Raw genomic sequence first — 14,442 nt, 5'->3', positions numbered from 1 at the left:
TAAACCCCACCTCCTCAATAACATCCAAAGGATTACCAGCAGAGGGAGAAGTAGATATAAACCCCGCCTCCTCCATACTATCCAGGAGAAGGCCAGCAAAAGGTGCAGTAGATATAGATCCTCCTCCTCCTCTATAGCATCCAGGAGATGGCCAGCAGGGGGGGGGGGGCGCAATAAGAATTCCAGAAGGATAATGGAGGGTTGAGAGGGGACATCAGAAGCATAATGAGATATCCTTCAACCTGCCAAAGCAGCAATAGCACAGTGAGCGGAGTTGGAAACACCTTACGTTCCCCCCTTTAATATGCACTCCCAGGTCACCAGATGCCTTTCAAGGCTTCATTTTCACTGTTTACTAGAGTGAACCCTTTAAAGACCATTAAAAGAAAAAAAAAAAAAAGTCTATAGGAGAAAAACATTTTAATAAAGTGCAATTTTTTTTTAAAACGTATCAAAAGGTTTTATATAAAACATTTAGGGGGTGGGGGGGGGGGGGGGGGTGGAATCAGCTCCCATTGTAGTGGCGTCATGAGGTAGGAGGAGACGTGAAAACCATAAAAGAGAAGTTCCTAAAAATTAAAAAGACAGCGAGTCAATCAACTCACCAACACTCACTTGTAATGTGAGTTTTGGGTATAGCACCCCTTAAATTCTTTGTGGGGGAAACAAGAGGTGCAGCTGCATCATAACAGCCCGGGGTCTCCAGCCTGTTCAGCATTCTTAGAAACCATCTGCTGTAGGTCATCCGGGAAGAACCAGATCATGCGCCACCCTTCCTCTTCGGACATGTTGCGACCCCCACGGGACTGGTAGAAGGAAATGGCCGACTGGTTCCAGTCCAGGACAGAAAGCTGTAGACGGGCGCAACCCAGAGACAGGCAGAGCTGAGGAGAGATGAGAGACACAGTGAGGACCGGCACAGCCACCATTATATTATAACATCAGCTGAATTCACAATGACCAGAAAATAGAAACCCCACTTCAAGGAATTATCTTCTTACTACAACATCACACTAAGTGGAGGGTCTCATGGCCACTGAGTGTATTACCCAAATGACAGTCTCAGCTGTGCTGTTTATGCATAAACCTCACTATGTTCTAAGATCCTAAAGATTTAGGGTTTCCACTTATAATGTGGACAGGCCTAAAATACTAAAAGTGGGTGTATCCACGGCTCCATCCTCTTCAGGTCATTCTGGGCGCTGTCTGGGGCGCAGTACACTTATGTGACCTATTATGCACTACTTGTTCAACAAAGATGCAGATCTCAGTGGCCAACACACCAGTTGCTGCTCCCTCAGGTGGCTGCAGATCTCAATATTGCTATGAAAAACACATTGTAAGCAGAAGAATAATTTTAGAGATTGTCTACATGAGATTGATTAAAAAGTTTTCAGTACTGGGAACTAACAACCTCTACCACCCACACAACAACACCATCCACCCAACCACCAACTACAAAACCCACACCAACAACACCTACCCAACAACATCCACCTATGAACCCACAACAACAACATCCACACCAATAACACCACCACCCCACAACACCACCCACCCAACAACAACATTCACCCAAACACCAACTACACCCACAACACCCATCTGTGACGACTCTGGACACCCTGTTGGATATCTCCGCCAAGAAGCTGCTTTCCAAGTTCTGGAAGATGAGACCCGCAAATCTGGCTATAGTTACCCCAATAACTAGGCAAAACCAGTTTTGGAGTTTTGGAGTAAACCAGAATAGCAACTGTTTATTTGAACAAGTAAACAGGCTTTTATACACTTGAGAAGGACATCCCCCCCCTCCTGATCAGATTACCCCAACAATACAAACTGAATATAGGAATATAATTACAACAACAGACATATACTAGAAACATTACATTCATTTGCTATCTGGATGACTCAAAGGCCTGAACTTCCATCCACCCACATCAATAAAACCACCACCACAACACCACCCATACCTACAAGTGAGCGATTACCTGCGGGCACAGCCGATTCAACAATATATATCAATGGTCCAAGAACGGCACACTGTCTGAGAATGATAATTTATAGATGCATCTTCTAGGTTATAGTTGGCCTGGGAGTATGGAAATCACCTGTCTCTATGTAACCCTTGGCTATCAATAACAGAATAGTTAGGACTAGGAGCAAAAACCTGTGCGAGTACTCATTTGGAACACCAAATATTACCCCCTTTGTGTGTATAAAGCCCAAAGTATAGATGGAGTGTACTCACTTTTGCTGTAGCCGTCAGTAGCTTGGAGCCAATTCCCTTACCTGAAAAAAACAAGAGAGGTCAGTATAGGGAGGAGACACCTTCCTCTTGTATAGATTAATACAAACATGGGGTATCTATAAGGATACAGCTATCAGAACTTCACACAGGGTCCTTGAAGACAAGAGGGGCCCATCATGTTATCATCATGAATATAGTTCCACACAGCTTTTCTACAGCCCTATGACCATTTCCTGTCCACACTTAAAAAAAAAAAAAAAAAAAAAAAAAACAAACAAACAAACACACACACACACTTTAAATTTTCCTTCAGACCCCCGATGTTGACAAATTAAGACACCTACATCCTGGTGGAGTAAAATATAGAATCTATGGGAACTTGAAGAGGACCCATCTACCATTTTTACATTCCACTTTGTGGTGACCGTAGGGGATAAATCTGGGTGGGTGATCATGTGATCTAATTGGCCCCCCCCCCCCCAGATCCGGTATACTCCACCTCTGTACTGTGGCATGACGAAGAGGTCCTCCAGGTACAGTGCTCGGCCTTTAAACGTGTTGTAGATGTAATGAGACAGGGCGTAACCCACCAGCCGCGGGCCTGAAAACATATGAAAAATGAATAGACCCAGTTTATATTTCATAGCCTGTGAATATGGAACTGGAAAAAAAAAAAAAAAGTTGACAGGTTGAGTATTTTGGCAGAAGAGGCTTTATAAAAAAAATAGATGTATATTATTCCTATTTTATCTTTGGAAGACGAGACATTGTGTGTATATAGCCCAGATCAGATGCGGGGAATGGTGTACCGAGAGGCAAGTCTGCCAATGTACAAGTATGTTGTGGATTCTTCATGGCACCACCACCCCAGGCTCACTTTACACTTCATAGTAGGACATTTGCACTGCCGAAAAATGTGCTCGTTTGTTTGATTTGTTGTTTTTTTAGTTTTTCTGGTCATTCGTAAATTCGTTATTTCGAATAAATTTGGAAAAATTTCAATTTGTTGTGTTCCATTCGTTTAGATGCGGTATTAATTATTTCGATAACGCGGGAAAGATCCAAAATTCGAAACTAAGTAACTAATAATAAAGAACTATTAAATTATAGGCATTGGAATGGGGTTTGCAAAAATCCCAGTGCATTTGGTTAGCAGCTGAAATATCTGTCTCCAGAAGCTGGTGAGATTAGGGCATCCCCAGAGAACATGTATTAAATTCTCTATGTATCCGCAGTCACGCCAGCACAAGGGGGATAGAGGGGGGAGAAGCTTGTCAGTCTCTTTGGGGTATAGTACCATCTATTGGTGATTTTCAATATTAATTAGATGTGTCTAGTACAATGGGTTGCTTAAAGAATACATTTTAGAGCAGTTTGTAATGGAGAAAAATTTGCCATTTTTAAAGCTGCTCTTGACAACTCGTCTGATCATTTTTTACCATCTGATAGAATAATCCAGCTAGATATCTTGTTGACAGATCCCACCAAAAAAAAAAAAAAAAAAAATATTAACTTTTTTTTGTCTAAGGATTTTTAAGATTTTAGCACCAGACATCAATGGTTGTCATTGGGGAAATGCCGAATGTCACTTGTCTTTCTGAAGGCCAAATAAATTAACCAATCAGGAACCTGTATTTACTAAGTAGTACAGGGTTTGACCGTGTGTGTGTGTGTGTGTGGTAAGCTGATGATGATGTCATCATATGTAATAATCATCTACATTTGTAGTCTTCATATGAGAAGGAATTTACTTGATTACATGTGGAGAAGAACCCAAAAGGATCCCCTTTTCTTGGGTCACAGAGGTGAGGTGATGAGCTATGGGATGGAGAACAGAGGTGATGAGCTATGGGATGGAGAACAGAGGTGATGAGCTATGGGATGGAGAACAGAGGTGGTGAGCTATGGGATGGAGAACAGAGGAGGTGAGCTATGGGATGGAGAACAGAGGAGGTGAGCTATGGGATGGAGAACAGAGGAGGTGAGCTATGGGATGGAGAACAGAGGTGATGAGCTATGGGATGGAGAACAGAGGTGATGAGCTATGGGATGGAGAACAGAGGTGATGAGCTATGGGATGGAGAACAGAAGTGATGCAGTTTCATTCTTGCATGAATAAAAATCTATATTGTGCTGCCTGCTTTAGAACAGAATGATAGACTGATAATGCTACATTTCTCATAATTTATACAAAGTTGCTCTCTAGGGAGATTCCCTTTTATTTCATTGTTGACGTTTTTCCTTATTTAATATTTTCATATGAGTGCAACTTTGTACCAGTAAAATCTTATGGATGCAGAAATGAGGGGAAAGCTGCCCTCTACTGGACAGAAGTGTGTACTGTTCTTCCCCAGAACTGTATGGTAATACAATTGTTATACTGTATATTAAATAATAATACAATACAGAGATACTCCCACAATGGTGAGATTTTCCTGCAGTAGGTTGTGTCTCTGCCCCTACAACAGTAATAAGATTTGCCCTTCTTGATACCTTCTGCTCTTTTCTGTTCATCTTCTTCCTCGACCACCAGACAGCGGAATAGAGGGGATGGTTCCTCGAAGCCGTCACGGCGCAGCCCTGTGGAGGGCAAAAAAAAAAAAAAGGCAATGGCCAATGACTACTTTGATTCTATGCAAAGTACACAGGAGTAGCACTTGTAATTGAAATCTACCATTGGGGTAAAATATTGAACATCCTGGTAAGGGGAACAGGGAGTGTCAGGATTATATAGGGGTACGATTGTAAAGGGATAGGGTGGTACAGGTAGAAGGTATAGCACAGGTATAGCATAGCATTATTCCTTGGATGTAAAATCTTACCCAACCCCCCTTCCTTATTTTCCCTGAAGTTGTCCAACTAATGGGGTTATTGGATGATCTGATTATCCCAAATATCTTCAGGAAAACACCCATTTTATTATATCCAATAGAGAATATTCCTCCCTCTCCATGTACCCCAAACTGGGTGCCACCAGCCACAGATACAGAGACTGCAGCCCCACCTACCTTCTGCTGTATTCATCACACGATCCGACATCTTCTCATATTCCGCCAATTCCTGCAAAATACAGATACAATAAGCACAACACAGCACCCCCTACTGACTGCACTGATCACCGCTACTGAGAATTACACCCGGCATCAGGGGCGTTGCTAGGTCTGCAAAAGATCTGGGGCTAGAGCCCATAGCTAACGCTAACACCAGGGCAAAGACTGGTGTTAGCGTTTCAATCATCATGGCACCATGGTTGATATGGTGTCAGGATGATCAAAGCGCATTGTTTCTATTGTTACATTCTAATATATAATGAAGTGGTTCAACTCACCATAATGCAGAATGAGAGCCCTGGCGTGTTACTTGCCACATCTCCTGCCACCAGATGCATCATGTCACTTGCCACCGTTGCCTGTCACCAGATGCAGCTTTTCAACTCACATCACCTGCCACCATTTGCAGGCTGTCACTTGCCACTAGATGTGGGTTGTCACTTGCCATGCCAGCGCCACCAAATGTGCATGGTCGCTGCATTGGTGGCAGGCTGGCAGCACTGGTCCATTTAGTGAGGGCAGGAGAGCGGAGATGCAGGGCGGGCAGTGAGATGATGTAATCTCTCTGCTCCCCGCCGCACCTCCGATATTTAAGAAGCCCGCGCTGTGAGGGCGGAAGAGCATGTGTGTGGTGGGCAGTGAGAGATGTCATCTCTCTGCTCCCTGTCGCACATCGCTCCCACATTGAAGTGGCCCAGCTGTGAGGGCGGAAGAGTGGTGACCTGCAGGTAGAGAGAGAGAGCTGATGTCTTGAGCGCTTGTCTCTCTCCTCCACCTCTAATGCCACCCGCCACAGCTGCGACCCGCTAGTTAGACAGGGACACAAGAAACTCGGGGCTATGGGCTCCAGCCTCGATAGCCACCCTCTGGCGACGCCTATGCCTGGCATACAGGACAAGAGAAGAAGAAGTCGTACTGGGCAGAGTCCATACATACAGAATAAGAACAGATACCGAGAATTACACCCGGCATACAGGCACAGCAAGAGTACAGACCCGGGAACTCATTGCTGGGATGGTGGGAACCCCTCATAAATGGACACAGCAGGTGTACAGTCCCAGGAACTCAGCACAGGGATGGTGGGAACCCCTCATAATGGGCACAGCAGGTGTACAGACCTGGGTACTCTGCACAGGGAAGGTGAGACCCTCACATAATAATGGGCACAGAAGGATTACAGACCCGGGTACTCAGTGCAGGGATGATGGGAACCCCTCAGTGGGCAGAGCAGGTGTACAGACCTGGGTACTCTGCACAGGGATGGTGGGAAACTGCCATTCTGCTCCTTGACAGTGAGGTGCGGAGTTGTTGGTTCTTTAGCTCCTGTGCTTCCAGAGACCAGGGGCTAGAGTTGCTTCTCTGCCCCAGGAGTGATGCTGGATCCTGTGGGAGGACCCTGGCGGGGGCCCCCCGGATAGGCCTGTGACTAAGCCTCAGCCTGTGGAAGATACTGTGCCTGGCCCAAGGAGAGATGAGTCCCTGTCTGCCTCTGGACAGAGGATTGTCGGTAAGCTAAAAACTGATTGAGAAAGAAGGAGAAGAAATTGTTCATTTTGATAGCTGAATTTAGGAAGAAAAAAAAAACCAAAAACAGATTTGTGCCAAAGTATACAGTAAGAAGAGACCGGCTCTGAGGCCTGAATTGAAGGACTTGGAGCAAGCAGAAAGGAACTGGTGAGCTTGCTGAATGAAATAGCGGAATATTTAAAGAAAAATATAGAAACGAGGAACGGTTTAGCCGAATGAGAAGAGGAGCTGCTTCCTGTGTGGAAAGTGACCCAATCAGTGAGGAGATGCAGGTACCGACAGATTTAGCAGAGAGTGAGAAAATGGGCCCGGAGGAGGAGCCCTGCTGTTCAACACCTCAGGCATCTGCTGAGCCCTCAATGGCGGAGGCCTCTGTCCCCCTCCCTCTGCAGCAGCAATATGGAACATCAGAGCAGGAGGTCGAGGGAGATACTGGCATGCTGGAGTTCATCACTAAGCTGGAATCCCCTTTGGGTATGGATTCGCCGGATGATGAGGAGATGGACACCGCTCCTTGCCCTGTGAAAGAGACCTCTGGAGAGAGCAAGATTCTGTGGTGCCCCAGTCTGTGCATTTGCCTAGTGTGCCAGTGTCTTCCCAGTCTGTAGGGTAGGCATCAGTTGCCAAGAATGTGTCCAATACTTCTGTTTCTATGTCTTCCAAAGTTGCAGAGGCAGCAAGAGGTCTTGAGGCAGGTGCATCAAAGGCAATGCCAGTCCCTCGCGCCCCCCCTCAACGCTGCAGGGTTTCTGTTAAGGATCATGGAGTGCAGAGGAGTGTGGGGGGGGGGGGGGGGATGGTGAAGAGGCTGGTCTAGTGGTAGGTAAGGGAAGAGTGGTGGGGGGTGAACTGGAGCGTAGGAGTGGGGAAGCTGTTGATTCCCGTTTGTCCAAAGGATGATATGGAGTGGTTGAAGGATAAAAGGAGTGGCAAAAGAAACTAGAAAAAAGGGGTTTGGTTACCTTAAGTTCTAAGGATTTGCCTTTGGCAAATAAGTTTGATGTCCTGTCAAATGATGACGATGAATGGGACTGGATGAATGGATGAGGAGTTCCAGGGTGCAATGAAGCGCGCTGGTTCTCCAGGAAGAGGGAGTAGTCAGGCTAAGAAACGACTGCCTCAACTACCCTAATGGCAGTTCCCACTGCGTTAAAAAAGTGGCAACCATTAATGTTGCCAGCTTAAGATCAGTAAGTGCTCGTCATATGGCCCTATTTTTTGCTCAGTGAGTTTTCTTTTTACGGCCCAGCAGGTTATCTTTGGAGGTGATTTAAATGCTATTACTAGGTCTAAAGACAGGAGAGGTTTCAGAGATAAGCTGGGCTATGACAGCCCTTTTCTCAATGCGATAGTTAGGGAAGCACAAGTCTGGTAGATGTGCACATTAAGCGCTGCCCAGAAAGCACAGGGTTCACTTTTCAGCAAGGTAGTAGTCAGAGTAGGATAGATAGGTTTTTTTTTTTTAAAAGGGAGACTCTGCTTTTTCGGCACCTGTGTGTCGGGCAGTGGAGTTTTCCGATCACTGTATTCTGAGACATGCCACCTAGGGGGAGGGGTATCTGGCGATTGAATTCGGCTCCCCTGGAAGACGAGAGGGTAAGACAATCCTTTAAGTATTTTTTTTCAAGCACAGGTAACTATCCTAGACTTTTGCAACAGTAAGTCAGAATGATGGGAGCTTGTAAAACAGCGGACTGTTGGGCTTTTCAAGGCCATAGGAAGAAAGCAGCAGCAAGATAAGTATATCACGTACCAGTGTTTGCGGAGGAAACTTGACCGCCTTGTTTCGAATGGAGGAGATTCTGGGGCAATCTCTGAGGTGAAGCTCCTCCTTAGGAGACATCAATATGACCGGTGCGCCTCTTTGGTTCAGGAGAGGGATTACGGGAAATACCATTCGCCTGACCCTTACCAGAACTGTAAACAGAGCATAGCAGTTAAGACGGTCAATGGCCTGAAGGACAGTACGGGCTCTCTGACAAAGTCTAGGTCAGGGATCCTGGAGGTTGTCGGGTCATACTATGCCGATCTCCTGAAAGGAAGGAACCTTGATCGGACAAGGATGTTGGGTTTTTTGGACTCTACACCAGTTCTGGAGAGCAATGTTCCTTTGATGAATTTGACAGATGAAATCACTGCAGATGAGGTAATCCAGGCTATTGATAAACTGGCCATCAAGAAAAACGCCAGGGCCAGATGTTTTGACAGCCGAATTTTATAAATGTTTTAAGATGATCCTGGCTTCCTACCGTGCAGAGGTTTTTATTGGCTGTTTGCAGGAGGGTTTTCTCCCTCCATGAGGCAATCTGCAGTGATCCTTCTGTCAAAGGGTAAAGATCCTTTGATGATTGGGAATTGGCCCCCTTTTAGTCTTCTTAATGTCGATAGAAAGAAACTGGCAAAGATTTTCTTCTGGCGATTATCACCAGTTGCAGGCAGTTTGTTATCCCGCCACCAGCACGGTTTGGTCCAAGGTAGAAGCACTTTCTCAGCAGTGTTAGCTGTCCAGGAGGCCTTGGAGCGTTGTAGGGCTGCTGGTTGGGGTAAATTTTTGCTGACATTGGATCAGGCTAAGGCCTTTGATCGGGTTAATCATGAGTACTTATGGCTCCTTCTTGGAAAATATGGCCTGGGGGGGGGGGGGGGGGGGGTTCATTGATTGGCTCAAGATTTTGTACAAAGGGGCTGAAAGCTTTCCTCTGGCTAATGGTTGGGTCGGGCAGCCCTTTGTGGTTGGCTCGGGTGTGCGTCAGGGGTGTCCATTGAGTCCTCTGCTATATGTGTTTGCAATCGACCACTTCATTAGAAGTCTAGAGAGTGGACCATTGTGTGGGGTACCTTTGGGCATCGCTGGTGAGCCTCTTTTGAAGGTTGTGGCCTAGGCTGATGAAGTTTCTGAAGTTTCTGTTTTTGTCTCTGGGACTGGGGAGGCACAGGAGGTGGTCTCAGTGATAAGGCAGTATACAGAGTCATCAAGTTCAAAAGTCAACTAGGACAAGTGTGAAGCTTTCTGGATGGGCGTGGAAGGAGAGAGGCTTGTTCTCCCGGGTGACTTCCCGGAGCCCCAACAAAAAAAATTAGAGTTCTAGGCATTGAATTTGGCCCAGGTGACTATGGTCATGCAAATTGGGTGAACAACCTGGAGAATGCCGATGCCCAGGTGGCAAGCTGGAAAGGTTGGCGGCTTTCCTTGAGGGAAAAGGTTGATCTGATCAAGACTTACCTGATCCCGATTTTTCTGTATGTTTTGTTTGCGGTTTGCCAGTTTCTCTCTATACCAGGGTCTATAGTTGTTTCTTCCAGCTAAAACAAAATGATATGTGGCGCTGCTCTATCCTCCCGTACCAGACTGCAGGGAAACAAGATTGGCACTAATAGATCAATCAACATCCAGGTAAACCTCCTACTTGCAGGTACTAAATATATGACTGAAAGGTCTTAGCCACTGAACCAATATTCCTAATGGATAGCCTGCATGTCAAATAAAAAAAATTATATACACAACTAGTGCAATAAACCAACCTCCACACTAAAATCAATGGTCAAAATCCTAATAGGTATACTGCATAGCAAAATATGTACATAGATAAATAAATAGTTGCATAGATAGCTAAATAAAGTGACTTGTGCACAAGTGCAATCCCTAGCCCAATGACCAATCTCCACTAATGTATACAGGAAATCAGAGTGACCTGATAATGACTCTAAAATACAATCCAAATATTGTAAAAGTGCAAATAGTGCATATCAAGTGCAAAATAATTAAATGGTGCATAAAATAATTAAATGAATTACTGATGTGACCTCGTTTTCTCTAAAGTGCAGTGACTCAACCAGTGTAGAAAATATCCTGAATAATGTGCGACTGCCGGCGCCAATGAAATACTCCGCAGTATAAAAATTACAAATAAAGCAAAAAATGCTAACATATGTGCAATATAAGATAATAATAGTAGAATCACATCCCTTAAATCTGAGATGCAAACGGAGCACACAAAAAATAAAACACAAAAATAATTGTAATGCACCATTGTCACATTTTGGACTCTATTACAATTATTTTTGTGTTTTATTTTTTTGTGTGCTCCGTTTGCATCTCAGATTTAAGGGATGTGATTCTACTATTATTATCTTATATTGCACATATGTTAGCATTTTTTGCTTTATTTGTAATTTTATTACTGCGGAGCATTTCATTGGCACCCGCAGTCGCACATTATTCAGGATATTTTCTACACTGGTTGAGTCACTGCACTTTAGAGAAAACGAGGTCACATCAGTAATTCATTTATTTTATGCACCATTTAATTATTTTGCACTTGATATGCACTATTTGCACTTTTACAATATTTGGATTGTATTTTAGAGTCATTATCAGGTCACTCTGATTTACTGTATACATTAGTGGAGATTGGTCATTGGGCTAGGGATTGCACTTGTGCACAAGTCACTTTATTTAGCTATCTATGCAACTATTTATTTATCTATGTACATATTTTGCTATGCAGGATACCTATTAGGATTTTGACCATTGATTTTAGTGTGGAGGTTGGTTTATTGCACTAGAGATTGCACTAGTTGTGTATATAATTTTTTTTATTTGACATGCAGGCTATCCATTAGGAATATTGGTTCAGTGGCTAAGACCTTTCAGTCATATATTTAGTACCTGCAAGTAGGAGGTTTACCTGGATGTTGATTGATCTATTAGTGCCAATCTTGTTTCCCTGCAGTCCGGTACGGGAGGATAGAGCAGCGCCACATATTTTGTTTTAGCATTTAGGTTCTGGGGTGTTGAGTGCACCAATTTATGTTGGCTGCTTTCTATCTGGTACCACAATATTCATTTTATTCAGGCTTACATATTTTATTTAGGAGGTTGTGGTTTTTGCGCACTAGTCTTTGCAAATTTTTGTTTCTTCCAGCTGTTATGGGGGAACAGAATAAACCTTGTCAAAAGGAATGTGACTTACCTTCCTAGGCGGGAGGGTGGTCTAGGGATGATCAACCCTGTAGTCTTTTTCTCTCTGATGTTTGTGAAGTATAATCTTGGTAATATGTTGGCAGAGAGACCGCCTGGGTGGGTTTGTATTTTCCAGTCCTGGTTTAGGCCCTTTCTGTGAGACTGGGAAAATGGTGGGCCAGTGAAAAGCCTGAGGGTCAAGCATGATAAGCTCCCGGCTTATGTTGCCCCGTGTTTGAACATGCTTCGGCAGTGGCAAGTAACAGCAGGAAAAGTCACATCTCTTCCAAGGAAACTTCTTGAGAAGCGGATCATGAGCTCTGCTTTTGGCGAGCCACTGGCCTTGAGGGATTGCCCAAGCCTGGTTTTGGGGGTGGGTTTGCGATTGATTATGGAGAGAATCCCAATGAAGTTTAGGGATCAGGCTTGGCTTGCCTTTCATGGAAAACTATATGTGAAGGGCAACTTGAAGTTTCCTTCCATGAGTGATCGGGGCTGCCCGAGAGTGGAGTGTGGTGCAGTCCATGGATCACTTTCTACTTCAGTGCCCTTTTAATATAGAGGTGTACAAGAGGTTGGGGAGGGCATAGTGGGCACAGTATACCCTTCATCCCTCATATGAGTTATGCAGAGTAGGTGTTTGGGACATTCCAGACTCGTCAGGATTATGATTTGGAAACACTTTTTTTTAGTCTAGTAGTCTGTTATTTCACATGGAGTGCACGGTGTCAGGTATCCTTACAGAGTTAAATCCTCCCTGTGGAAGTGGTGGTGTAGGACATTCTGGGTGAGGTTGGGAAGATTCGGTGTCTTGAGAAAGACAGATGGCAGCAGGAGGCCTGGATAAGGGCATGGAGGAATATCAGGACTCTGTAGCTGCTGCCTGTTGATCTCGGGGTGTGCGGCTTTTCTTTGTATTGTTGATTCACTCCCCTAGATTTTCAAGATCAAATATATTTTTGATAAAAGGCTACATGCATGGTGACGATGATGTCCCTTAGTCTGGCTGTCTCATAGGGATTATGTTCTGCGCAATTTGGTTTGCATCATTATGTTCTTGTTTTGTATAGTCGTATTCAATTATTTAGTAAATATGTTTTATTATGGTTTTATTGTATATAAGTTGTTGTTTGTAAGATTTTTCAATAAAAATTCAATAAAAACTTTCAACAAAAATAAACCCCTCATAAAGGGCACAGCGGGTGTACACACCCGGGAACTCAGCACAGGGATGGTGGGAACTCCTAATAATGGGCACAGCAGGTGTACAGACCCGGGAACTCAGCACAGGAATGGTGGGAGCTCCTCATAATGGACACAACAGGTGTACAGACCCGGGAACTCAGCACAGGGATGGTGGAAACTCCTCATAGTGGGCACAGCAGGTGTACAGACCCAGGAACTCAGCACAGGGATGGTGGGAACAACTCATAAATGGGCACAGGGGGTGTACAGACCTGGGTACTCAGTGCAGGGATGGTGGGAACTCCTCATAGTGGGCAGAACAGGTGTACACACCCAGGAACTCAGCACAGGGCTGGTGGGAACCCCTCATAGTGGGCACAGCAGGTGTACACGCCCAGGAACTCAGTACAATGATGGTGGGAACAACTCATAAATGGGCACAGGAGGTGTACAGACCTGGGTACTCAGTGCAGGGATGGTGGGAACTCCTCATAGTGGGCACAGCAGGTGTACAGACCCAGGATGTTACCAACTCATCCCAAATCAAAGACATTAGACAGGTGCTGTTGCTGATTAAAGGTGGTAATTAGACGTGTGCATTATATTACTCTCAGAACATGTGTAACTAAAGGATATGCTTGCCTTTGTAGGGAAAAAAAAAAAAATTTATTCATTTTTTTTTCTAAGTAATCTGCAGAGCATTGCACCCATGATCAGCAGATTATTGGTGGAATCTCGGGCCCCTGCAGACTCTCAGCATAGCTGTACAGGGTATGGGATCAATGGACTACAAGAATGCTCACCAGAACCCTCACAACTCATTGAAAACTACAAGCCATCTGCCTCAATACTTGATGGTACTTGTAGTCATTCATTCATAGGGAAGTGTAAATGAATGATGCAGCTGTGCGGGTGGAGCCCAACACAACCACGCCGTTTTCAAATATTTCTATAGGAATATAAGTCCGATCATCTCACCTGGATCATCTGCATGATCTCTTCGCAGTCTCCCGGCTCTGCCGCACGCACCTTGTATCTGGCCATCACTCACATACGATGTGTGCAGGTACACTCGCTAATCCCCTCCTCTGCCAACCAAGCCTCACTGCCTTCTGTGGTCAGAATTCATGGGGCCAGCAGGAGTCTCATTCCTAGGTCTGATGACTGCATTGAGATTTAGCACCTTGTTGGAATCCACCTGATCTGATGTCAGAGCATAGAGAGTGAGTGTGAGCTCAGCCCCTCCCCCCACAGAGAATTTAACCTCTTGTTGGCAGTTCACTGCTGAGGAATCTGCTGCCAACAAAGCAGCCAGGGATTCCATTCATCTATACCAGACCTCTATCCTATATCAGTGTTTCTCATCTCCGGTCCTCAAGGCGCCCCAACAGGTCATGTTTTCAGGATTTCCCTCAGATGAAACGGCTGCGGTAATTACAGGGCCGTAGATCATTTATTTTCCTGAG

At 44.8% G+C, this 14,442-nt stretch overlaps 1 protein-coding gene across 1 annotated transcript; it reads right to left on the bottom strand.

Moving 5' to 3' along the window:
• Positions 1–498: 498 nt before the first annotated feature.
• On the bottom strand, positions 499–14,175 carry LOC141133759 (thialysine N-epsilon-acetyltransferase-like). Its single transcript, XM_073623304.1, has 6 exons — positions 13,955–14,175; positions 5,260–5,311; positions 4,745–4,831; positions 2,751–2,852; positions 2,252–2,292; positions 499–884 (listed from the first exon to the last, which is right to left on the bottom strand). The coding sequence occupies exons 1-6, from the start codon at positions 14,018–14,020 to the stop codon at positions 684–686; spliced, it is 549 nt and encodes a 182-aa protein (XP_073479405.1). The 5' UTR covers positions 14,021–14,175; the 3' UTR covers positions 499–683.
• Positions 14,176–14,442: the final 267 nt, after the last annotated feature.

The sequence above is a fragment of the Aquarana catesbeiana genome, linkage group LG03 (assembly GCF_042186555.1).
Source record: "Aquarana catesbeiana isolate 2022-GZ linkage group LG03, ASM4218655v1, whole genome shotgun sequence".
In the NCBI taxonomy this organism is placed as follows: domain Eukaryota; kingdom Metazoa; phylum Chordata; class Amphibia; order Anura; family Ranidae; genus Aquarana; species Aquarana catesbeiana.
The sequence above is the reverse complement of the archived record's forward strand: the minus strand, read 5'-3'. Positions and strand labels throughout refer to the sequence as shown.